General features: G+C 38.9%; 1 protein-coding gene across 1 annotated transcript in view; it reads left to right on the top strand.

Annotated features, from left to right (window-relative positions):
• Window positions 1-26891, top strand: part of LOC140464970 (catenin delta-2-like) — a 1239301-nt gene that overhangs the window by 255789 nt on the left and 956621 nt on the right. Inside the window, exon 2 of the mRNA XM_072560655.1 lies at window positions 15154-15235. Within this exon, the coding sequence (XP_072416756.1) occupies window positions 15214-15235 (22 nt within the window). The 5' untranslated portion in view covers window positions 15154-15213. The remainder of the gene's footprint in view (window positions 1-15153; window positions 15236-26891) is intronic.

Genomic DNA, 26891 nt, shown 5'->3' with positions numbered 1-26891 from the left:
TTTTAAAGGGAAATACTGGACAAATCAAGTAGTATTCCATTGATGATTAAGAAATAATTTAACAGTCTGCTGAGTTCAATGTAGTAATAATCAATTCTTGAATAGTCAGTTATGAGCACCTTTTTGTGGCCAACTTCTGTCCATAATTATCCACTTCTTTTTCCACATAGTTCACAAGTGCAACTAATAATAACATGAGCTAAATTTCTTGACTAATGGCTTTAAAATAGCATAGTCTTGAGATATTTTCTAAAATCATCCAACTATTGAAATTATACCTAGCCCTGAGATAGCACCCCTGCAATCTTCTTCCCGACCTCTCCGCCCCCACCCCCTCTCCGGCCTATCACCCTCACCCTCACCTCCTTCCACCTATCGTATTCCCAGCGCCCCTCCCCCAACTTCCCTCCCCCCTACCCTTTATCTCAGCCCGCTTGGCACACCACCCAAGAAGAAGGGCTTATGCCCGAAACGTCGATTCTCCTGCTCCTCGGATGCTGCCTGGCCTGCTGTGTTTTTCCAGCACCATAGTTTTCAACTCTGGTCTCCAGCATCTGCAGTCCACACTTTCTCCTGAGACAGCAAAGTCATGTTGTCATGAGAAAGTGACAAAAATGTAAGTCACATTTTGTCTTGCAATTTTTTTTAAAACTTTGCAGAAAGAAAGAAAGCCAGAAAAGACAATCTAAATGACAATTCTGAGGCAATAGGATAATGCGCATTTACCCATAAAGGCAGCCTTTATCAAAAGCACACATTTCTATATTTGCTCCTTTGGCAATCTGTGAGTTGTTAATGGAAAGTGGGAATGCTCAAGAAGTCCATAAATCTTGTTGTGGAAGGAAATTCTAATTGCATAAAGTGCACTCCTTGAGGAGCTATCTTACGAAAGACACAACAAGGTCTCAAAAGTACAATAATAGCTGGAAGGTCACAAAATCTGTCTGCTCCCTAGCCAGGTAAAGACTTTGTTGAATTTCTTGTGGTACTGCCTGTTAGCAAAAGTGCTATTTTTGTCCAGGAGTATATCTTTGTCAATATATTTGTCCAAATCTCCTGAATTAAATGAAAGCTCCTTGCCCTTGAAGCCAACATGCATTTTTCTCAGACAAGGGATTTATTGCCTGACGTTTTTGGAGAATACTATACAATTGCCTCATTCAATTGCCTGTCTGGAATGAAATGGAATCTCTTTGGGGGATTTCACTGACTTAAACCATGCTTCAAAAGAACTTGTGGGACTCTAGAAAAAAAATGTCTATTTTCTCACTAATTTTCTTTTTGCACTTTCAGACACTCCTGTTAGTGAGTGAAAACTGCTGAACCATAAAAGTACATCGCATGTAGCTTTACCTACTGTGTGGGCTCTATCCTCTACGCAGCAGTTTTCCCCAGCTGTTTAAGTAATGCTCATTTATGTCCATTTTGGCCATTTGATACTTCATTTGATTGGTATTACTGGATTGCCTGGATGAGTGAAACCATGTGGACATTCCAGTATTTTCCATTGTCACTGACAAAGTTTTGGAAGAACTCTTCAAAAGAGTCTGTGAGATGCAGAAGTAAAATTGAAGCAGGATTTATCGAGCTTAACCCTTCATGCACTCTTTCTGGATTAACCTATGAACTGGAAAATTAGTAATGTATAAAGGAGCTCAATTTATACATGCCAATGCTATCGCTATACTCCTATATATTGTTCTTCATAACATTCCAATTATGGAATAAATGTCAAAAAGGTAGAGAATAACATGTTGCATTATCCCCAAGAACGTAATTTTTGAAAAAAAGTGTTAACCACTCAGGAGTTGCTTTTCCCTGATGAGGTGGTTAAGAAAGCAAATGTAATGTTGTCATTTATCTCAAGAGGTTATGTGCTACTGAGACTTTATAAAGCTCTAGTTACAGCAATGTGCTACGGAGACTTTATAAAGCTGTAGTTAGGTCCCATTTAGAACACTGTGTCCAATTCTGGGCCCCATCATACCTCAGGAAGGACATACTGGGGCTGCAGTGTATCCATGGATGGTCCCTGGAATGGTAGGCCCAACATACGATGAATGACTGAGGAACCCAGGATTGTATTCATTAGAGTTTAGAAGGTTGAGGGGAGATCTAATAGAAACTTACAAGATAATGCATGGCTTAGAAAAGGTGGACGCTGGGAATTTGTTTCCGTTAGGCGGGGATACTAGGACCCATGGGCACAGCCTTAGAATTAGAGGGGGTCAATTTAGAACGGAAATGAGGAGACATTTGTTCAGCCAGAGAGTGGTGGGCCTATGGAATTCATCGCCAATGAGTGCAGTGAAGGCCGGGACGTTAAATGTCTTCAATGCAGAGATTGATAAATTCTTGATCTCGCAAGGAATTAAGGGCTATGGGGAGAGTGCGGGTAAGTGGCGTCAAAATGCCCATCAGCTTTGACTGAATGGCAGAATGGACTCAATGGGCTGACTGGCCTTACTTCCACTCGTATGTGTTATGGTCTTATGGTGTTGGCAATTGGGGTGAGTGATAGCAAGTGAGGGAAGATGTTGCAGATAATAGTGAGAGTGGTAAAGCTTGAGTTTTGGTGGGAGATAGGTACAGTGATGGAGTAATTGTGAGGTATTGGAAAAAGAGTAGTGACACTTATACAGGCAGAGTGGAGAAAGTCATTGACCTGTGGTGTGCATTCCCCCAGATGGCTGAGAGTGTCATAATGTGGCTGACCTGTTCTGGTGTTGTTTCCTCCACAGCTGGTGCTAGAAAAGAGGAAGATCCACCTCTACAGTACCCTGCCCAGCATGACCTCTAGGTCCCAGCCCACAAAGCACAGCATCAATTTCCCCCTTTCTGCCATGTGCAGGGCAAATGTTGTGAAGTATGCAGGGTAGCTCCAGACAGATGGTGCTGGTCCAGTGTACTGTAGGCTTTTAAAGATGGTGCAGGCATAAGGGCTGCCAGTACACTTTGGGAGTGGCAAGTTGTGACAGGAATGGTATACGGTAATATGGAATCAAGTGTGAGAGATGACATTGGGGCAGGTTAAAAGTTAATCAAGCAGATTTGGTACAAAATGGTGGGAAAATCTGCTCTGCTTCACACCAGATACAAGATGGTGACAGAGTAGGACTCCTGAGCTTGGGGTTCATCCACTCCATCCGCTTTTCTTTTTTTCCCTTTCTTGTTTTTTTTCTTTTATTCTTTTACTTACTTTTTACTTGTACTTACTGTGAAGAGTTCAGACGCCATCAGCGGCAAGCTATTCAGGTGTGGACTCATGGCAGAGGACAGCAAGCCCAGCATGGGGAGAGTGTGTCCAGTGCAGTGGGAGAGTGCACTGAGCCTGGGCGAGATAGCAAGATAGGCCCAGAGGCAAAAGATGGCACGTGAGGATTGGCGACTTTGTTGTTGGCTGGGTCCAGTGCTGACAGCAGTGTCACGGTTGTGGAAGGGCATCACGACAACATTAATGAGGGCTGCAGCGAGAGACTCTGACATTGGTGGATCCGAAACAAACAGTGGGAGAGGTGAATCAGCCCAGCAGCGAAAGTTAGCGCCTGAGGATAGGTGTCTTCGGCATTAGTTAGGTCAGACACAGTGGAAATTTCTCTGAGCCAGTTTATAACTTAAGTGTTGATGGATTTCTCTTTAAATTATATCTTTTCATTTTTGACTTATTCTTAAACTATCAAAATGGTGCTGTATTGTGGCCTCGAATGAAAGCTTTCCACTGTATTTTGTTTTATTTCTTACTGTAAAATACACATGACAATAAAATAATTAATTCATTCAGCAAATCAGACTGAAGCCAAAAACAGTAAGATTCAGCCCAAGTTATCTGGTCTCAAAATCCAGGGTGCTGCAATGAAGAAAGCAGTTGTTTCAATAGAGCAGCTATCTTCCAGGATGGACTTTTATGAGTTTAAAAGTCACAGGATGATGTTATGGAGCAACTACCCGAGTTAGCAGTGAAGAATTCCTTTGTGAAGGAAATTTGGATTGAAAGAACTTCAGAAAAAGAAATAGACCACCAACAAGGTCTGCAAGGAACAACATTTTCTGTGAAGGATATCTTAGAGATAAAATATCCTTCAGAGGAGAAATCATCCATTGATCAGAACAAAGGTCAGCAGTTCTCAAGCAGAAGGCTTGGTGATCTGCCAAATCCAAAGAAAATATGTAAAAAATGTGGAAAACTACTTGCATTTGTGAATTCAGAGACTTGTGACACAGATGCTTCGTGGTAAAGATGAAATAGTTGTATACATGATTGTATAATGGGTCAACTATGGTGGAATAAAGTTGGGGGGGTTGGGTTGGTAGAGAGGAGCACAGGTGTTGTATAAGGATGTCTTTTTAAGAGTTAATGCTGAAGTTGTATTATTTTCTCCCAATCTGATGTTGTCAGGAACAGTCTTTGGGTGGCGACACAGAAATCTACACTGCATTCAAAGAGAGCAAATGTATTATGTTCATCATCTGAGAGTCCTTGAAATCATACATGATTAGTAACATAGTGAACATATTTCTATCATGGAATAAACTATCTTGTTAACTGCGACAAGTATCTCTTTCAGTAAGACTTTTGTTATGCCTCACTGGGGTAACACACTGGAAATCAAGTCACTCCATTCCCAAAGTCATCACAAAAATTAAAGTTTTGGTTTAAAAATACACAGAATTTCACAAACCTAAGTTGAAAGAAAGTATAGGTTCTGTACTAAGTAAAAATTATTATTCGTTGTAAGTAATTAGGCTCTAGGTACAGGTAAACAATTATGAACTATGTCATATAAACTCCCTGTAATACATACATACACACACACACACACACACACACACACACAGAAAAGAAGATACAAGGGTGTTATGGGTAGAGGGAAAGACTAGGAATGCAGTTACATTGAGATCACTCTTGTGCTGATCAGAAAGCTACTTCTCTGTCTTTCTTCAGATACTTTGATTGGTTTGCAGGAGGGACAGTGTGACTGGTCCACACTTATAAAAGATTTCCAATTTATTACTTAAAGCTCACAGCTCGCAGCAACTGCTGAAGGGAAAATAAACTGGTTTTCTTTATGCTTGAAGTGAGCAGCAGAGTCTATGGGGATCTCATGGCTTATCTTCTTCACAGCCCCAAAGTGTTTAGCTACCTGAGAACCAATCACATGAGGACAAGTAAAAGGCCATTGACATCAATAACTGGCCACCAGTGCACAGACCAATCAGTTATTTATTGCCAGCTGAATCTCCATTTGCACATACCCCTGTCTCTCGCTGGTTTGCACCTTTTCCTACTTGGAACAGCAGCTGTGTCAGCAGTGCTTGAAACAAAAGTCAAGTTACTTGTTTTCAAATGCAGTAATCCTTCAGCAATCTGTGGCTTTAAGATAATTCTTCTCCTATTTAGTCCACAATCACAAAGTAGAGAAAAAATGAAACAACATGGTATTTATACTTTATAGTGATGATTGTTAGATAGGTCTTAAATGCAGTATAAACAATGAGGAGGTGAACTACCTTAAGATATCTTTACTCTGTGTAACATCCTGACACAAAGCACCAGTAATGGTATTAAGGGTAACAGTATAGCTCCCAATACATTTATATGGTGTTTTTATCTCTAGATTGAGTGCAATCTGTTAACCACAGTGGAATTTTGGCCCTTTTACATTTCTAGTTACACAGTTGACTTAACATACCATATCTCTTTCTTAAGCAGAATTTCTTGTAACATTAAAAGTAGCATGTAGATTTTGTGCCCTGTATGCTTCATTTAATATTATTATTTAACTGATGATTTATTGGTAGTGCAATACCAATATAGAACAGATTTTATGGAGTGAAAATGGGAGGGACAAGGAGATGAGTGATTATATAGATCACTGACTTCAAAGAATGTGCCATTACTGACCTTGTAGTCTGTTTTAACTCAGGGTAAAACTGAACTTGCACAATAGTACAAAACAATGAATAGTAAACCAGCAGACTGTTTTAAACATCAACCATTTTTTTTTCAATCGATTTCCACTGAGATGTAAAGCAGTCTATTGATTCACAGCTGTTATTTTGTATAACTCAACACACCAATTTAATTCCCAGAAAATTTTCTTTTGAACAACTGTTTTGAAGCTGTTACTATTATGTTCCTCAAATAGTAGCCCTGCATTTGTTTGTTTTGTTTTTAAAGGGATGTGCATTTATGTGCACTGGATGTCCCAAAGGGCTTTAATAATGTGCATGTGAAGTATAGTCATTGTTGCAATGTAGGAAACATGATAGCAAACTTGTACTCAGGAACTCTCCATCAAATGTACTGGAATGATGACCAAGCAATCTGTTTTTGTGATGTTCATTGAGTGATAAACATTGGCCAGGACACTAATGCTATGGGATCTTTTCCATTCATCTCTCCAGACAGATCAGGCCTCAGTTCAATATCTCATCCAAAAGGTGGTACCTGTTGGTACCTGTTGGTATTGTGCTAGAGTAACAGCACAGGTTTTTTTGTTTAAACCTTGGAGTGAAACTAGAACCTTCGAACTCTGAGAGTGCTATCAGCTGAGCCACTACTCAATAGATTAGACTAAAAGGCCAGGCAGGTTCTACTCTGTGCTTGGTTGTTATACATTGTCAACAGACTAGAAAATTTTCTCAATCTTGAGGTCAATATATCATTTCCCAGATGTAATTGTTTGTATTTGTCCCATACCTAACCCAATGTCAATCTGACATCCAGTCTACTTCAAAGAGAATCTTAACCATCACTTCTGTGACCTACCTTGATAACTTTCTCCTCCTTTCTGTAACAGACTGGGCCTACTTGGTGGCATGACCATTAAATCAAAGATTTAAATCTAGGAATTGTAGTCTGAAGAATTTTGGAGTTACTGAGCATTTTATGTTCTGCTATACAGTGAAATGTCGAATATATAGTCATAGAATGTATTGGAAAGTTTTCTTTCCCCTAGAATACATGCATAGCACTTCCTATAAGGTCTCTTAAAACTCTCGCCACAATACTCTCCAATAGAACAGCTGCTGCCACAATCTATCTCTTTTAGTATTCTTTGCCAAATTTTACTGTCACTAGGGTACTTTTGTGAGGAACAGGGAATATGTTTTGAAACTTGGCACTTCCAGATCACTTGGTTGCTGCAGTGTGTCCCATTCTTGTTATTGCTCACTTCTCCACTGACTGTGTTATAGCTTTGTAATAATGGCATTAGAATGAAGCCTTCAATTACCCAGGATTGCTTTCTCATGTCGTTAGGATGAGCACTAAAGGCAAGGAAGATTATTCCAGTGCACGGTTTTTGGAAAGCTACCAAAGCATCTCGACTTGGCTGATTTCATGCAAGAGGAATAGAACGAATGGTATGCCAGGGAGATCAGCAGGCATTAGAGGCAGGCTGCCCTTACTTGATGTCATTACCAGTTTTCATATCTGCAGGACCAGGCACAGCTGCTGAAGTGCACTATCTCCACAGGTTCTTGTTCAACAGAGAAGCAATTACACAATAGAACCATCTTCTGCGATGAGCTGTTTTCACAATGTCACTGCCAAGCCTCAGCTCTTCTCTCCTTAAACTCATATTTTGCCTCCAGACCCTTAAAAACTAGCATGAGATTATATTCTGTATTCCCTTATTTGCTTCCTATAGATAATCCAAAATGATACATTATTTTGAAAAACAGTGCAAATCAATACATTATGAAAGGTTCATCAAATTTCATCTCAATGCTGCACTTTGCAAAGAACTACTTCTTCCTGACACTGATTAACATATGAGGAAGACAAATCACATCCATATGTCTGTTTCCACAACTACTTTTCCTGAACCAGGTTATTAGTCTGTTGCTAGAGGCTATATCATGAGAGTGACTTCTCCACATCCAGCCTGGCTGACCAAGAGACTCTCCCCTTCTTACCAACTATCCTGGTCATATTTGAAGGGTTTACAGGTTGATAATCAACTAGTTTGGCCACATTATAAATGCATTTTTTATGGTTATCAAATCCTCGTACTTGGAAATTATGGCTAACAGACAGGGACACAACAGCAACACTCCACTTCAGAGAACAGTAGGTTGTTGATGATTAATTTGTCCCTTCACCTATGAATGTCTACCTGAATGCAATCATTTGAAGTTCATTACCAACATCCTTTGTGGTTTCTAAAGCTGTGGTGATAATGTTTGGTACATTGGAAGTGGCGAGAGGCTCTGGCTTCAGGTGTGCTGCATTTGAAAATAGCATGTTTTTCCATAAACTACCACCACATATTTGACATGTGTTTGAATATTGGTGCAAAGCAATGCTTTCAACAGGAGCTTCCTTGGATGAAAAGGTGTAGGTTGACGTTTGTTAGAAAGAGCAGAGCACAAGTAGGATGCTACTACGCTGAACATGGGTGAAGCTTCCAAATTTGAACTTAAGTGTGGCAGGGAGCAATTAGCTGTCAGCTGCTGCACATACAAGTGGTCAAAATATGGCCTCCTTATGTGCTTGATAAAGAGCAATATTACATCAATAGAAGCTCCATGTGCTGCATTAGTTGATTTAAAGTCATGAGTCCATCGTAGCACAGGACGTATCAATATCATCAACAATATGGCCGTTCCCTGTTTGGAACCTGCTTAGGTCAGACTTTCTAACCTGTGGAGAGATGTCATTAGCCAATGTGAGACACATAGTTCCTTTGATATAAGATCATGCCTTTTTTTTCTAGAAGTTAAGGAGTGATCTGATTGAAGTCTTCAAGATATTAACAGGAAAAGGGAGGGTAGATAAAGGTAAAATATCTCCATTGTTTGGGAATTCTAGAATGAGGGGGCGCCGTCTTGGAATTCGTGCTGCACAGTTCAGGAGAGTTATTAGGAAGCACCCTAATTCCAAAAACAGGCTACTGAAGATAAAAATAATAACAAGGGTGAATGACAAAAACAAGGTAAAATGGCAGAAAGCAAAATTTTACTTCGATAAAGCTACAAAGTCATTGCCAGAGCTGAGGATTGGACAGCAAGTCAAAATGGAAATGTTCAACCCTGTCAACAAGAGTCAGAACTATGGCAACTTTTGGGACCTAAGCTTGTCACCTAGATTCTGTGCAGTGAATATGAAAGAATATTGTCACAACCTCAGAGATCTATATACCACAAAAGAAATTATTTTGCAGGCAACTGAGCAGGATGATGTGATCTGACCGTCTGTACAGACTGACTATCAGTCCCCCATTCTCCAGCAACAGAAATGGGTCAGCAACCACAGTTACCAAGACAACCGCAATCACCATGGGCACAGTAGGTCCCAGAGAAGGAACATCACCCCAAGAATGAGCACACAATGGAGGAACAGCCAACTATAATGCATGTGTACCATTGAACAACCTATACTATTTCAAGGTTATGTCAGCAGTTTTGTTAATGAATGATAATATGGTTAGTGACCCAATGTATGTTGGGTAACTCGTGTCACTAATAACTTCAGTCAGAGGTGTACGCAATTTTATTTCCTGGAAAGAGGATGTTTGGAAAAATGCAACTGTTTTCGTATACTGACTAGGTTGCCATACCATAGTCTTGTAACCTCTAACCCTTCTCTATGTGCCTTTCTATTCATTTGTAACAGCTATTATGCACGATTTGAAATTAAGTGAAAATGTAACTAATCCAAGACAGAGGTTTTTACCTCAAACAAAAAGAAATTGCTGGAGAAACTCAGCAGATCTCACACCATCCGTGGAGAGAAAATAGTCAACTTTTCAGCTCCAGTGACCCTTCATCACTGGACCCAAAACATTGACTCTACTTTCACAGATGCTGCCAGAAATGTGACGTTTTTCCAACCATTCCTGTTTTTTGTTTCAGATTTCCAACATCCACAGTTTTTGGTTTTATCCTAGCTTTTGACCTCCTCACTTCACCCACCCTTTCCAAAACAAATTCACAATAAGTCAAAAACATTACGTAACTTATTTAAGGTTAGTGCTATTTTGATATGGCCAATTATATTTTTACATGGGTTTTAAAGGAAATGGTTACAAATATACCTGATAATTTACCTTTGGAATAAGAATGTGAAAAACTATTTATTTTTGGATTATTCAAACAAGGAGAAACTAAATTTCTTTTGCCTGATAGGATAATTTGAATTTCGCACATTAACATGATACATAACCTATTATTCTCATACTACACCTTCTAAACTAATCTGCTGATTGTTAATTTTACATTTCAGTTTAAGTGATCTGGAGATGAAGCTAACTAAATGTGAACAGGTTTTTCCCGAGGCTGTTCAGATTTACTGTAGTGTCAAGGAATTATCTCATCAGGATGTGAACTGACTGCCAGGCAACCGATGAGACAACTTATTAGATAGTAGGATCCTCTAATTACTGCACCTGAGATGTTTCTGTCATTGTTCAGACTATTGAGGTTCAACTTGGAAAAGGACAAGTCTCTAGATCTCCAGTGTTTCAAGCAGTTAAAGGACAATTTTCTGGAAACTGCATGATGTGTTCCAAAAAGTAATTAAACATAAGGATACCATTCTTGAAGTTACCCCAATGTAGTTAATTTTCAATGACTTAATACAACCTTCTTATATTTATTTCTCTGCTATTTAGAGGACATGTGAAGCCCGCTAATTTAAATTGTTTTTTTTTATTTTGAAGAGCCAATAGGTTTTTGTCTCCATGGTAATCTGGAAGATAAATTTTAGATGCATGGGAATGGAGTTGTAATATAATTGCAAGTTTATTACTGAAATCAAGAAAATGGGGGAAGTTTGATGAAACAAATAAGATTTAAAGTTTGAGCAAACATTATCTCATAGAAGGATGAGGAACGAAAGAAAGGATAGAGAAGTTTAAGGTTCCATGTTAAGCCATTTTAATAAAAAAAGTTTGTAGTTAAAAATCACACAACTCCTGGTTATAGTCCAACAGAATTATTTGGAAGTACAAGCTTTTGGAGCGCTGCTCCGTCATCAGGTAGCTAGTGGGGCAGGATCATAGGACATAGAGTTTATAGTACAAGATCAATATGTAATACTGATGCGATATATTGAACAAACCTAGATTGCTGTTAAATCTTTAATCACTTAGAATGAGTGTAGGTTGAGCTGTATCTAACCTCTAAGTAGCTTTGCGATTTCTGAAATTCGCAGGCTCCTCAAAAAGCCAACTTGCAGAGACAATGTATTCATAAAGGTATTGTAGTGATTGGAACAAGGTTGGCTATGTGGATCTCATTGAGTATAAGTTCCCTGATTGGGGTTGTTTACCTTGGCCAGTCAGGGAGTCCTGGCGGACAGGTATAAACAGGAGTCTCCCAGGTGTTTTTCCTATCTTCCTGGTGGTGGAAATTGAATAAAGATTCGTGCACTTTGTGTCTCTCACTGTGTCTCACACCTGCACACACACCATGGGTGCTGGGGAAAATATAAGCACTACCGCCTAACTGCGGTAGTGTGGGGAAGAGAAAAAATAAAATAAACAGGAGTGTAGCATTGCCTTTTGTGAAGGGCACTGCTTGTCACTGGCCACTAAAACAAAATAAACAGGAGTCTCATGGATTCTCCTCATTCTTGGGACTAGCTCTGAGCTTTGCTAGTCAGAGTCCACATACTGTGTGTGTGTGTGTAAGTGTAAATAAAGGATGACAGCATTTATGGAGTTATTTCAAGTATATAACTATATCATAAATGTGTGGTCGAACAATATATGTATTCAGAAATTATGCCTTTTCAGTATAGTAGAATAAGCTGTCAGGTGTTAAAGGCTTTGTTATCTGGAAAGCCAGAGTTGCAATTCATGAAAGGCTAAGAATGTGCTTGTGATGTGAAGTTGATGATCAATATTTAGAGATCAGCTGACAGAGTCCAGCAGGAAGCTATTTTTGTTCGTCAAGGTTAGACAGGAATGCGGAAGGTGTGATGTATCAGTGTAGAATAAAGCAATAGTAAAGAAGCCAGCATTGATACTTTGTAACCATGGCATTAGCCAGCTATAGAGTGCCAGAGACTGCACATAGATTCCAGAGAATTTGGAAGGCAACAACTATCCATTGTGAGAGAGTGGTTTGAGGGGCTTCTGACTAATGTAACAACAACTTGCAAAACACTAGACATATTGCTCAGTTTGATTGTTGTTTATGAGTTCATCAAGAAAATTTTGTCTGTCCAAGGACCTTAGTTTTATGTGAGGCGTTTTCAAATTTCATAAGGATGAACGGGATAAAGCCATATCAAACTGCTTCAAATGACACAGAAGAATGTGCAGGAAAGAATTGTTAAGCTTACTCTGGTCAAAGAAAAATTAGATACAAATTAGAAGAAATATTTAATGTAATTGAATGAAAGATGGGTGCATGCTTTGTTTATTTATCATAAGATACCTTGCTCTGCTACCAACAAAATGCCAAGTTAATTGTTTCTTAGAAGACCAACTTTGAATAATTTTTCTCAAAGCAAGCTATTTTTAGCACACTCAGTAAAAGACAAGGAAACCAAGCAGAGCAAGGGTTGGTATGAGAGAAATAAGTCTGAAATTGAAACATAAAGTAAAGATGAAAGACATTATCAGAAATGACAAAAGCAAGAGTCGCAAACATATGTGGGTTTCACACATATTTGGTCGACATATTTTGTAGTGGACAGGATAGGTCTACCTATGTAATTCAAATTTTACCTTTTGAAGTTCACAAGCTGAAGGAAGTTGGGAAGGGTCAAATGAGTCCAATAAATTGGACAATTGGCAAATAAGCTGGGTACAAAAATTATCAATATTGCTGCAATAAAAAAAATTCCTCTGAGACTCAAGCCAAAATCAGTCAATGTCTTTCCCAAATTTGTAAAGTTTGACAAGGAAAGATGTATCCTCTTAGCAATAATAAACCGGTGGTCAGGATGAGTTTGTAAATAAGTAAATAGCAACAATGTGTTTGAGTTCTATGTAAAGAGGAAGTGGTAGATGCAGGTACAATTACAACATTTAAAAGATATTTGAATACATTCATGAATAGGAAAGGTTTAGAGGTATAGGAACCAAACACAAGCAAATAAGACTAGTTTAGTATGGGGAAACTTGGTCGGCATGGACAAGTTGAACTGAAGGGTCAGTTTCTATGCTGTATGACTGTATGTAACTTAAATTTCTGTGTAACCTTTCATGAAGGGAGGTGTGTGATAGCACTGTCATGGCCGTTTGTATATGTACGTACATGAGCAAACAGGAATAAACTAGTTTGGTTCGATATCAGAATTTCAGGTGTGCACTCCAGTGTTTCTGACGTGCAATGATATCCACATGGTATTTCCAGTGTACTTTTCTGAAGATTTGCATAGTGGTGTCAAAAGATCTTCAATGAACCAGCACAATCAGGCAACATTTTGAGTCATAGAGATGTACAGCATGGAAACAGACCCTTCGGTCCAAATCGTCCATGCTGACCAGATATCCCAACATAATCTCATCCTGTTTGCCAACAATTGGCCCATATTCCTATTCATATACCCATCCAAATACCTTTTAAATGTTGCAATTGTACCAACCTCCACCAATTCCTCTGGCAGTTCATTCCATACACGCACCTCCCTCTGTGTGAAAAAGTTGTTCCTTAGTTCCCTTTTATATCTTTCCCCTCTCACCATAAACCTATGCCCTCTAGTTCTGGACACCCCCAATTAAAAAATGTTGTATTTGTAAAATATGCTTGAACTATCATTGACATAAGGTGCTGTTTTATTGATAGAGCTGAAAATGAATTCCTCATGTAAAAAAACCTTTTAATCAGACTTGTGAGTTAACTAATTATTAATCATATTCAGAAAATAAAAGATTCATTGCGCTGTGTTGTAATCCGTTTCTTAGTAAATTAAGAAAACCATTATATTTTCAAATCTTGTGAAGTTATGCCGTTTGGTGCCATGAGTTTTAAAATAAAGCTTAATTTTAAGAAAATGCCATGAGGACCTGTAAATGGGCAGGTCAAATGGATAATTAACAGAAAGCCAAAATACTGAAGATATTGCCAGTTTCGGAGGAGAAACTGGCTCAAGTGACATTTGCTTTGAAGTCAGTGCAAAATATTGTGCAAGCTCAAATTTCAATGGAAATAATTTAGACTTAAAATTTATTGGTTTGGGCCAACTTTTGTTTGAATTGTGCTGGAACTAGAAATTCCCTCCTATTCATTTAATATCAAGACAGGTCTGATGTTTCAAGAGGATTTTCAGTCCTCAACTGTGTTAAATCATCTAGATTTTCAACTATGTAAAGTTTAAACAAAGAAAATTCAGATAAATCCAACAAAGCGCATTCACAATGTGGTTTTAAAATACTGTATCGGAAAATGCAGGCTTTTCAAACCCATAGAGTCATGTTTTTGTATTCAGTAAACTCTCAATTACTAACTGTCCAACCTGTTTTGTAATTCCTATTAACAAAGATTGACTCATCATTGTTAAAGTGTTGAAAAAATTGAGTTAACAACATTTGGATGTCTGTAGTATAGCATTCAGCACAAAGTCTACATGATTCACTGCAGTGTAAGATCTGGTTTTATCTACATGAGGATACATATGCACATCAAAGCATTGTTTACTTTATCCCTCATTTGCCCATCCGGTTACTGACTAGATGCGACTTTCCTGATCCAGAGAGCTATACTATTTCATACCACATGCTATTCTTCAAGCATACATTAAGAGGTGCAGCGAATGATTCCCTTGCAGCATCTTCCTGTACTAATTTGGCTAATTAGAAATTTTCCATTCAGACAATTTTGAAAGCAGTGAGAGGTGACATGCATTTAATTAAGTGTTTTTTTTATTTTGCAAATTTTATTTTATGCAATGTTGCAAAAAGATTTCCAGTAATTTTTCAATCCTGTCATTGCACTTCCTTTCATAATGCACAATAGTTAGGAAGCAAAGGATTAAGTAGTACCATTTATGCAGACTAAAAGCATTGCCTTTATAAGAGACAACCACACTAATATTATGGAAAATGTTTAAAAAGTAAACAAAACCTATATATGGCGATGTGCATTTGAAAGAAAAATCTTTACAACAATATATTGCTGTATTGTTTTCTGCATTAGCATTTTATCCATTCTGCTTTTGCCTGTCAGACTAATTATCATCTTATATTCTTTCTTCAGCAGGAGGAGCATGTGAATGGCCAAAGACACCTTTGCTGATTTTGTCACCAGTTCTACCCCATGGCTTTGCCAACACCAGAAGGTAATCTTACATAGAACATAGAACAATACAGCACAGAACAGGCCCTTCGGCCCACGATGTTGTGCCGAACTTCTATCCTAGATTAAGCACCGATCCATGTACCTATCCAAATGCCGCTTAAAGGTCGCCAATGAATCTGACTCTACCACTCCCTCGGGCAGCGCATTCCATGCCCCCACCACTCTCTGGGTAAAGAACCCACCCCTGACATCTCCCCTATACCTTCCACCCTTCACCTTAAATTTATGTCCCCTTGTAACACTCTGTTGTACCCGGGGAAAAAGTTTCTGACTGTCTACTCTATCTATTCCGCTGATCATCTTATAAACCTCTATCAAGTCACCCCTCATCCTTCGCCGTTCCAACGAGAAAAGGCCGAGAACTCTCAACCTATCCTCGTACGACCTACTCTCCATTCCAGGCAACATCCTGGTAAATCTTCTCTGCACCCTCTCCAAAGCTTCCACATCTTTCCTAAAGTGAGGCGACCAGAACTGCACACAGTACTCCAAATGTGGCCTAACCAAAGTCCTGTACAGCTGCAAATCTTACTGTGTGAAATGAGTGGATTTCTGATTCGATCATGTTTTAAAAGCACTAGTACTAAAACGAGAAAAATAATTTTCTTTCAATGAACTCTATGCATGAATTGCAGTTGCTACCAGTTAAGATTCTGAATTATTTAATTAATGGAAATTCTAGTGTTTGGGGATGAGAAATTCAAAAGTAAATTACAGAACCACACAGGTGTTCCCATGTACATCATAAAGCTTTTCTATGACAAATTCAGCCAGGATCACTTTGTGAGAACTGTAATCGGGTTTGTCCTACAATAACTATAGTTTTTGTTTGACATCAGCACTATAGCATTAGATATGTGCAATCCTGTGCTGCAGTACAAAATAGTGTCCCAGTCTCATACAGCATGGTAAGTTTGGTCCAACTTGTCCATTCCGACCAGATTTCCCCAACTAAGTTAGTCCCAATTGCCTGCATTTAACTCAGATCTCTCTAAGCCTTTCCTATTCATGCACCTGTCCAAATGTCTTTGAAATGTTCCAACTTTATCTGTATCTTCCACTTCCTCTGGCAGTTCATGCTGCATAAGAACCAGTCACTGTGTGAAAGAGTTGCCCCTCAGGTCTCTTTTAAATCTTTCTCCTCTCACCTTAAAATTATGCCCTCTAATTTTGAACTCCTCCATTAAAAGTTGAAATATCTTCAGTTTTAGTTTAAATTTTGATTGTATTACCCACTTCATCGTTATTTTTGCTGATGTGAATGCTACTTTCTACTTTGTCAAGATTACATTAATTTCCTGGGATGTAATGACAAATCCTCATTCTGTAGAATATTATGGGTAAGTGGGACAATTGAAAGGAGATACTTTTGCTTTGAATTTATGTTAACGTATTCATACTGTAGCTCAGTACGTTTTTGTTCCCATAGTTTTTGTCAGGGAGGGAGTTATTTATATCCTAGTCAACAATGTTTTTATAATGCCAGAATATGAGCAATAACACCTTTCTGTTATTTTTGGCACATTAGATTGCATGAGTAATCTCAAAATATCTTCTAAAAATGATCAACTCAGTGGTTCAGAAGGACCTTGACTGACAACTCCAGTTTTGATGAGAATTTTTCCTGTTCAGACCTCATTATAGTGTATGATGCAATTGTTCCACTTGGCAAACTTTGCATATTTGCAATACTCATCAAAAACCATAATGGCTTTCCTTAGCAAGTGATGACAGAACTCTAGTGTCCCAAATAAACCTGTACAGCATTATTTAATCATTTAAGTAAGAAACCACATACCGTGGCTATTAAATTAATGTTATACTGAAAAGTGAATAATTTCATGAGATATATTGTTTAAATATTGGCTTTAGTTCCTATTTAATGGGTGACACAACCACAATCCTTCAATCTCATGGCAATAATGAACTGAAATACCTTTACACAGATGCTGCCCACTCCATTTTCAAGTTTCCCATCAGAAACATGGTACTCTAATCCAATTCTTTTAGCCTTGTTCTTTCGTACAACTGTCAATATTGTTGCATGTTGATTTGGTATAGGTTATGCTTAGGTAATTTGAATTTACTTTATCGATATTTCCCAGCCTGTCTGTCCAAGATGGTTGTTCAGCTAAGCTGCACTCAGTTTATTGTTTCATCCAAAACAGTCTTGCGTGACTTTAATCATCATGTAGGTTGGCAAAATCCAGTTGGAAGACATAGCCATGAAGAAGAATTCATTGAATAGATTCGGATTAGTTTTCTAGAACAATATTTTGTGAATCCAACCAGGAATCCAACCAGTTATCTCAAAGTAAAACATCATAAATTCATTACAGCTCTTTGAAAATATTACTAGCCATTTAGATAAAAGGGCACCAGTAGATGTAATATATTTGGATGTCTGAAAAGATCTCATTATGGTGTTCAAATAAGGCTGCTTAAAAAGGTCAGGGCCCATGGTGCTGCAGGTAATATATTAGCATGGATAGAGGATTGAGTAGCTAATAAAAGACAGAGTTGGTAGAAAGGGGTCATTTCCAGGACACAATCTGTAACTCGCAGGGGGGCACAGAAATCAATGGTTGGACCACATCTGTAGACAAAATGTATCAATGACTTGGATGACAGAAATAGGTGCACTATTGCCAAGTTTGCAGATAACGTGAAAATGGGGGGATGGCAAATTGAGTATGGCACAAAGTGTTTACAAAGGGATACAGGCAGGTTAAGTGAGCGGGCAAAAAACTTGCCAGGAGAAATATAAAATAGGAAAATGTGGGGTTATGCACTTTGGCAGGAAGAATAGAAAAATTGAATATTATTTAAATATGGAAAGACTATGGAAAGCTATGGTTCAAAGCAATTTGTAACATATAAGATTCTTAAGGAGCTTGAAAGTGTAGATGTGGAAAGATTGTTTCCCCTGTGGGAGAGTCTAGGACAAGAAGCATAATCTCAGTGAGGGATCAGTCATTTAAGACAGAAATAATGAAGAATTTTTCTTTCAGAAGATAATTGAATCTGTGGAATTTGTTACCACAAGATTATTGAGACTGGGTCATTAAGTATATTCAAGGCTGCTGCAAACAGCTTTCTAATCATTAAAGGAATCAAGAACATGGGGATAAGGCCTGAAAGTGATCTCATTGAGTGGTATAGCAGACACCATGGATCTACTTCTGCTCCTTTGTCATGTGGCGCAATGGTCTTATAGTACCTTCAATAATGCAGCATTCCCTCAGTAATGCATCGCAATGTCACTCTAGATTTTCTACTAAAGATTCTAGAGTATTACTGGAATCCACAACATTGTAAATCAGAAGCAAGAACGGCTCCAGTCATGGCTGACACCTGAAATATTGTTGAAGATTTTCCTGTGTATGTCAGCATATACTGAATGTCTTTCTCTCTCCCATTGATCCAAGCATTGTTTGCTCATAGCACAATCATCACAACTAATTTAATAATGGACCAACATCTGCTGGTAACCGTGTATTGTGAAAATGACTGGACCTCTACCAGTTCTACTCAAATATCATCTCTGTGCTTATTGACTTATATTAGTTCCTGGTTCCGCTATAAAGTTTTCAACATTGATTTTATAACTCTCGATGGTATTGCCCCTCAGATCTTTATATAACTTTCTTCAGCTCAACAACCTTCCAAAATCTCTGTACTGTTTGAATTCTGATGTCATGCGCATCCTCATTTTTCAATGTTCCAATGTGGGCAGCAACATTTCTGGAATGCCCACCCTCACCTATTCCTGATTTGTACATATGTATGTTCAAATGTAAATTTATGTGCAGTGTCATTTCTCTCTTCTCCTTCTAGGACATTGTTTAAAACCAACAACTTTGACCAATACTGCCTTCTTAATATTTCTTTATGGAGTGCAGTGTCAAATGTTTTTCTGGTGACAATTCCATGAATCTTCTCAGGAGTTTTAGTTGTGACAAAGGTGATGTGTAAATGAAAGTTGTTTTTGAGCAATTACAATTAAGAATATTTTAGCTGCGAAATGTGCTCATTCTTTGCCATTGCCATTTTTATATGAGATGCATTAAAAATAGACTGGCAGCAAAGTGAGAATCTTTTAGCATCTTTCTTTTACTAACTTGAAACCCAGCTTAAAAAACCATTATCCTCATTTAGTATTCTTGTTTTCAATAAAATGTTTTGAAATATCATCACTTAAACTGTTCTCCAGAACAATGCTTTTTATTTTATTAATTCATGGGATGTCAGCATTATTGGCTGGACCAACATTTATTACCTATCAGTCATTGCCTTTGAGAAGATGATTATGAGCTGCCCTCTTGAACCATTGGAGTTTATTATTTGTAGGTACACCCACAGTGCTGTTAGGGAGAGTGTTACATGCTTTTGGCCCAGCAGTACTGAATAATGTATTTCCAGTCCAGGATCTGTAGTGCCTTGGAGGCGGTCTTGCACGTGGTGATATTTCCATGTGCTTGCCTCCATTGACCTACTAGATGGTGGCATTGTGGGTTTGGAAGCTGCTGTTGAAGAAACTTTTGTGAATACTGTACAGATATAGCTATTATCATAAATCATGCCTTCTGTAATTTAAAGAGATTCTAGTTATGTATTTCTTTGGTATCAGCAAGTATTCGTTAGTTTTTGATGTGACTCCTAATCTCTTTCAACTGTGCACAATTGTTCCTCACCCCTTGGGATTAGCAAATTAATGTCACAAATTAGGTTTCGGTTTGGTGTCCTTCTTGTGGATTTATGTCAGATTTTTTTTTCAAGGTAGTGTCTACTCACTCTTGGGATGTGGTTGTCACTTGTGACTCTGAAATTTATTGCCATTGAGATAATGAATCGGAGCCACCTTGATGAACGACTCGAGTCTATGTGATAAAAGTATCAGCAGAGTTCTATGAACAAGGAAGTTCCAGGGTTTGGATGATAAAGGAATGTTGATTGTATGACCAAGTCAGAATTGTGTGTTACTTGGAAGAAAGCCTGGAAGGGACTGTGACTACATTAAGATGATGATAAAGAAAAGAACAGGACTAGGTATTATGACCCCAGAGCCTGCTCAGGCAAAGATTGTGGCAGGTTCAGCTCAGTCTGCTTTTCTGACTGATCTCCATACCCCTTGATTTCCTTAGCTTCCAAGCACCTATAAATCTCATTCTTGAATATACTCAGTGACAGAGTATCCACAACCCTTTATGGTAGCTCATTCCATCATGGTGGCTCAGTGGTTAGCACTGCTGCCTCACAGGAACCCAGGTTCGATTCCAGCCTCGGGCAACTATCTGTGTGGAGTTTGCACAATCTCCCCATGTCGGTGTGAGTTTCCTCCGGGTGCTCTGGTCAGTCCAAAGATGTGCAGATTAGGTGAAATGGCCACGCTAAATTATCCACAGTGTTCAGGAATGTATAGATTAGGTGCATTACCCAGGGTAAGCATAGAGTAATAGAGAAAGGGATTGGGTCTGGGTAGGTTATTGTTCAGAGGGTGGACGTGGACTTGTTGGGCCGAAGGGCCTGTTTCCACACTGTAGGTATTCTATAAAACAAAATCTATAAAGATAAAAACTCTGTCGTTAATGATGATCCTTTATCCTGAGATTGTGTTTGCTCATTCCAATCTCTTTAGATGAGGGAAATAATCTCTCAGCAGTTTTTGAAAGCCCTCACAATAAGTGAGGTAATCTCTTGTTCTTCTGAGCTCTGAAACAATAGATCTATTTTATTGAATATCTCCTCAAAGGTTAACCTCCTGTCTCTTCGAATAAACCTTTGCTGTCTTTCCTCAGGTGAAAATATCTCCTACTGAGGCTAAAACAATCCACAATATGCTTGTTCAAGCATCATGAAGGGTTTTGTAATTGCAGCTATACCTCCTAACTCTTGTACTCTAAAGATTTACAATACTGGTTAAATTATAATTTGCCTTCTTGCTTGCTGTTCTTTGGTTGTTAATTGCCTGTGTTTTGTATTGTGGATGTCCAGATCCCTGACTATCAACCTTGCTGAGGTTTTCACTTTTTAAGGAATATACTTTTCTTCTATTCTTTTTAACAAAGTGAGGAGCTCCACCTTCTATTCCAAGTGCCACCTTCTTTCTCACTCTCTTAGTTTGACTGTGTACTTTTGCAAATGTTGTGTCCTCCTTACAACTTACCTTCCCAGAGAGCTTTGTAAGATGAGCATACTTGGATAAATTACATTTGTCCCTTCATCATCATTATCCATTAAATAACGTTATAAACAGTTGAAACGTCTGCACTGTTTTAATAATTGCCTGCCAATCTGAAAATTGCCTATTAGTACTTTATGGCTCCTATCCTTCAATTACTTCTCCATCTTTGCTGATATATTATCTCTAAGCCCATGAATCCTTATCTTATGTTTCAGCCTCTCATTTAACACCTTATTGAATTATTTTATTGGAAGGCAAATTTATTACATCCACTACTTTTCTTTTATCTACTGTGGAAATCATATCCTCAAAAACTCAGATTCGTAAACACAATTTCCTTGCATAAACCAAGTTAAGTCTGACTAATCATCCTGTGATTCCCTGTTACTATTTTCAGATAGATCTGTACTTTTGCAGCAACTAATGTTGAGCAAGTTGATCAATGGTTACCTTTTTATTTTCTGATCCTTTCTTTATATTACAATCTCTACCTTCCCATCCAGAACTAGAAAATATTAAAGGATCAAAACCAAAGCATCCACTTTCGAAACTCTTAGACACAAAGCCATCAGGTTCTGGGGACTTACTGAATTCCAGTTCCAGTATTTTCCTGAGTAAACCTTCTTTACTGATTATAAATACATTATAAGTTACGATCCCAGATAAGACTGCAAAATTTATGTGACAATCTGGTTAGAGATTGGTGACTTTCTCTTTAAAGTGGATGAAGTCTGAGATCCCAGGTGGTTACCGAGAGAGTAAAGCTACACATTTCCGTGGTTTTGAACAAGAAAAATACATTTTAAATTAATGGTTGGTAGTGCAGAACTTAAGCATTGTGAAATGGAGATGAGAAGTTGAGGCTTTATGTTTTGCACTCTCCAAAACTGGGATTGATACTTTTTCATAAAGACTGAGTGATCCATTCTCACGTTATAATCAAAGGTACTCCTGTTCACCACAGACACACTTCTACCTTTTTTCATTGTTTCTGTCTTTTCAGAATGTCAAGCACCCTGGCATATTTCAGTTTCAATCTTGGTCATTCTGAACCCAAATCTCTGCAGTGGATGAGGACATAAGAGACCTCCACAAAATTGAAGATATGCTCCTGCGAGTATGAAAAGAGTTCCCTTAATAGCCTAAGCAGTAGAACCATAACTTTAACCCAGTAATGGTTTTCTCCAGGACTTTCCAGATTAACCTATGGCCTGCCTTGTAAGTGTATGGTCTTACATAATAGGCTGGTTGAGAGGAGTCATTTGTTAAGTGCCCTTGTCATCCAGTAGTCAGTTCTGAATCTGATTAGTAGGCCAAGACAGCATAATGTTGACTGATGCAAGATAAATATGACACAAGTACGAGCAGGATAAAGGGCATTCATAAAAAGAAACTTAAGGGCATGGTGGCACACTGAAAGGAATGATAGTTATTGTAACTTTAAGATGAACCCTTGCTAACATGTGAAGCTCACAGAGCAAATCACACTCGGTTGATTATACTCTGCATCATTGAGAAACCTGAGCATGGTCAAACCACATTCTTCATTTTCTCTGTGGAGAAAACAGTGAAGAATCTCTCCCTCTATGCAAACCTTCTGACACCTTCTGGATACAACAATGGGTAGCCAACTATAATATTTTGCTAATAGCTCTTGCCTCCATCTGGAAGGCTCCACTGGTATTAAAGTTCAAGATTATAAGTGACCTTGGCAATTACTGGCATCATCTAGGCACTGCAGGTAGAGCTGTAAAAGGTGGTACGATCAGTGGTCACCTCTTGGTGCAAGTTGAGAACATCACTCACTACTCCTGACTGAGCTGGAGTAAGAGGAATGCTCCCTGGAGTTTCTTAGTGGATTGGATCTTGCTACTGGGAGCCACCTCCTCTGACTATAGATTGCCTCCCATCTCATTGCCTGTGTTTAATTCGAAGTTATGCTGCCACCCAAGAGGTTCAGCAACTTTAGGCCACATTATTGAAGCAGAGTTTCTCATGACACACCAAACAATCCCCTCAATCTCTGGTAATGGTCATTTGAAAATCCAAACTCTTTATGAAACTCCTCCATTAATACAGAATTCAGTACTTCCACTGATGTCGCAGCAGCAGCTGCATGTTATATACAACTGAAATGGTCAGATTTAAAAAGTGCAAGTGAAGCATGTTTGATAGTGACTCCGAGAGTCTGGTAACTGACCTCTGTGGTGAAAAGTGGGGAAGATCAGTGTTATAGCTCCTTGATATCACTGTCTGCCTATTCTGTGTGGCCAGTAAGTACATTGCATGCAGGACCATGCCAGTGCCCTGTCAGTCTGCACCAGATGTGACTGGAAAGGTTTTTTGCAATTTTCTGACTTCAAGGCTTTGGGAACAGAAGCAACTGAGACAATATGGAGCTGAAGTTTGTAACCTGTCTCCTCTCCTATCACCTCCTTGTATTGACACCAATCATTAGATTGTGCCATGGCTTTGACTTTTTTATTAAATCTATTTTTTTTCCCTCACCTGATTTTCTGTTCAAAGCACCATCTCCTGCTCTCATTATTCCATTTCCCAGGACACTGGTTCCAGTCAGCTGAAGTGAAGCCTACGCCAGTAGAACAACTTCCTGTTTCCCAGTGCTGGTATCAGTGCCGTTTCACGCTAGGCCTCTGTCTCCCAGCCAACTGTCTGAGCCATGCATTCAGCACTGATCTGTTTGACCTTACATTAACATGAAGGTAACTTGGTTAGTAATTATGAGGTTCTAATTTTTAATTTGAACCTTGGTCTTCAAACTTTCTCAGCAGAGCCTTGTTCTCTGCAACTTTACGAATAAGACAATTGGATCTTCCATTTATACTTTCATATCCTCCAGTCCCACATCCTTTACCCTGCTGCCCTTGTACTTCCAGTTAGTCAAGACCCTATTGGAACGCACTGTCATATGAATGTGAATGAAGCCTATAGCTTTTGGACCCTTACGAAAACTGGTTGCATCTCAATTTGTAATTGTTAAAGTGAGTAAAATAGTCATCTTGTTTTAAAATTAGATCAAACAGAAAGTTAGCAGTTAAAGAATGGAAGTGTTTGAGGGAGATCTAAGACAATGGCTTGGATCTAAAAGAAGCTGCACGTGATTAGAAGCTTCACCATGTGTTTGAACATTTTAGCCACAGCAGAATGGTTGTCTCTGAAGCAGCAAGAGTTTAATTAGCAACCAGCTGGAGGCTAAAGATGGCATCTTTTTGATATTACCTTATTTGGAATCTTCAGCAAGATTGACGTCTGCCTTCTTGTCGTCAATGTGTCTTTCAAAACATGGAGCTAACGGTTAATGAGGCCCTGACTGATATTTCTAACTCTTCACTTTGTTACACATTTACACTTCAAACACTGATGCAATTCAAAGATTGTGTATTAACCTTCATAACTAAGCAGTTGAATGGCAGATTTGTGACTTAATTGTATTTCAGTGTTTTTCTTTCACCAGCATGCATGTGAGCCTGATATGTGACAATCAATGGCAAGCAATACATGTGTTGGTCTTGTAATGTTGCTGTTTATTTGAATCTTTACTTTTGCTCTGGTTACTTTCCTTGCTTTCATAATATTTGACTTTAATGATGGAAGAGAGGACCCGTTGCCAGTCCAGCGATGCTGGCTTTGACAAAAAGATTTAAGATTGATCTTTATAGAAGCAGTGAAAATTTTCCTTCTGGCAGGAGGGTAATCTTATGGATGCCAAATTATGATTTTATCACACTTTCGAAAAACTGCAGAATTAATTAAGTGAGTTTCTTTAGATAACACAAGAAAACTTGCTCGGGCTCACAGCAACATATCCTCCAAAAAACCCAATCTTTGGAAAGATTGATGCAGCACCGGGGATAACAAAGGCCTCACATATATGTCATCTTTAAGGCTCCAGACTGCAGATGATAATGGTAACCCCAGAAACGTTCTGATGTTGAATTGTAGCTGTCAGCCCTGGTTCAAGAGTAAAACTCGTGTCTTAACTGGAAGGTTGTGGCTACAAATCCAACTAGATTTTTAATCCATTGGGCCAGATAATTTTCTGGTGACCCAGGTTTGAATCCCACCAGGACAGGTGGTGGAATTTGAATTCAATATAAAAAAAACTGGAAATAAGAGTCTAATGATTATGAAACCATTGTCAATTGTCAGAAAAAGAAACCTATTGGTTCACTAATGTACTTCAGAGAAGGAAATTTGCCATCTTTACCTCGTATAGCCTACATGTGAACACCAGACCCACAGACTCGCGACTGCCCTCTGGGCAATGAATAATAAAATTTGCATCAGAAAACAAAGCTGCATCTATAACAAGTATGGTGAATGTATAAACAATTGACAAAAGTTGATAATTAACTATGTACATACCTTTCATGGTGACTAGAAGTTAATTAAAAGCAATTCTGGCAGAAATCTTCTTTGAGCAATCATAAATACCAAAGACTGTAAAAAACTATTTCAAGTATATTTGATGGAAAAGATCAGTTTCCTACAAAAAATATTATGATCAATTTTGATTCAATGGAAGTGGAAGTTTGTAAATGCTTTTGGAAGACAACAAATGGAGAGCTTTTATTTAGAACTGACTGTGTCCCATGTATAACTTATTTACTAAGTCTAATTGTAGAGTGCAGATTTTACTTTAAAGTCAAGCTGCTCACTCTTTTTCTAAGAGAAAGTGAGGATTGCAGATGCTGGAGATCAGAGCTGAAAATGTGTTGCTGGAAAAGCGCAGCAGGTCAGGCAGCATCCAAGGAGCAAGAGAATCAATGTTTCGGGCATAAGCCCTTTTTCAGGAATGAGGAGAGTGTGCCAAGCAGGCTAAGATAAAAGGTAGGGAGGAGGGACTGGGGGGACGGGCATTGGAAATGCAATAGGTGGAAGGAGGTTAAGGTGAGGGTAATAGGCTGGAGTGGGGGTGAGGGCTGAGAGGTCAGGAAGAAGATTGAGGTTAGGAAGGTGGTGCTGAGTTCAAGGGTTGGGACTGAGACAAGGTGGGGTAGGGGAAATGAGGAAACTGGAGAAATCTGATTTCATCCCTTGTGGTTGGAAGGTTCCTAGGCGGAAGATGAGGCGCTCTTCCTCCATCTGTCGTGTTGCTATGGTCTGGCGATGGAGGAGTCCAAGGACCTGCATGTCCTTGATGGAGTGGGAAGGGGAGTTGAAGTGTTGAGCCATGGGGTGGTTGGGTTGGTTGGTCCGGGTGTCCCAGAGGTGTTCTCTGAAACGTTCCGCAAGTAGGCGGCCTGTCTCCCCAATATAGAGGAGGCCACATCGGGTGCAGTGAATGCAGTAAATGATGTGTGTGGACGTGCAGGTGAATTTGTGGCGGATATGGAAGGATCCCTTGGGGCCTTGGAGGGAAGTAAGGGGGGAGGTGTGGGCGCAAGTTTTGCATTTCTTGCGGGTTGCAGGAGAAGGTGCCGGGAGTGGA

Source organism: Chiloscyllium punctatum, chromosome 41, assembly GCF_047496795.1.
Source record: "Chiloscyllium punctatum isolate Juve2018m chromosome 41, sChiPun1.3, whole genome shotgun sequence".
NCBI lineage: Eukaryota > Metazoa > Chordata > Chondrichthyes > Orectolobiformes > Hemiscylliidae > Chiloscyllium > Chiloscyllium punctatum.
Note: the sequence above shows the minus strand (reverse complement) of the source record. Positions and strands in the feature narration are given on the sequence as shown.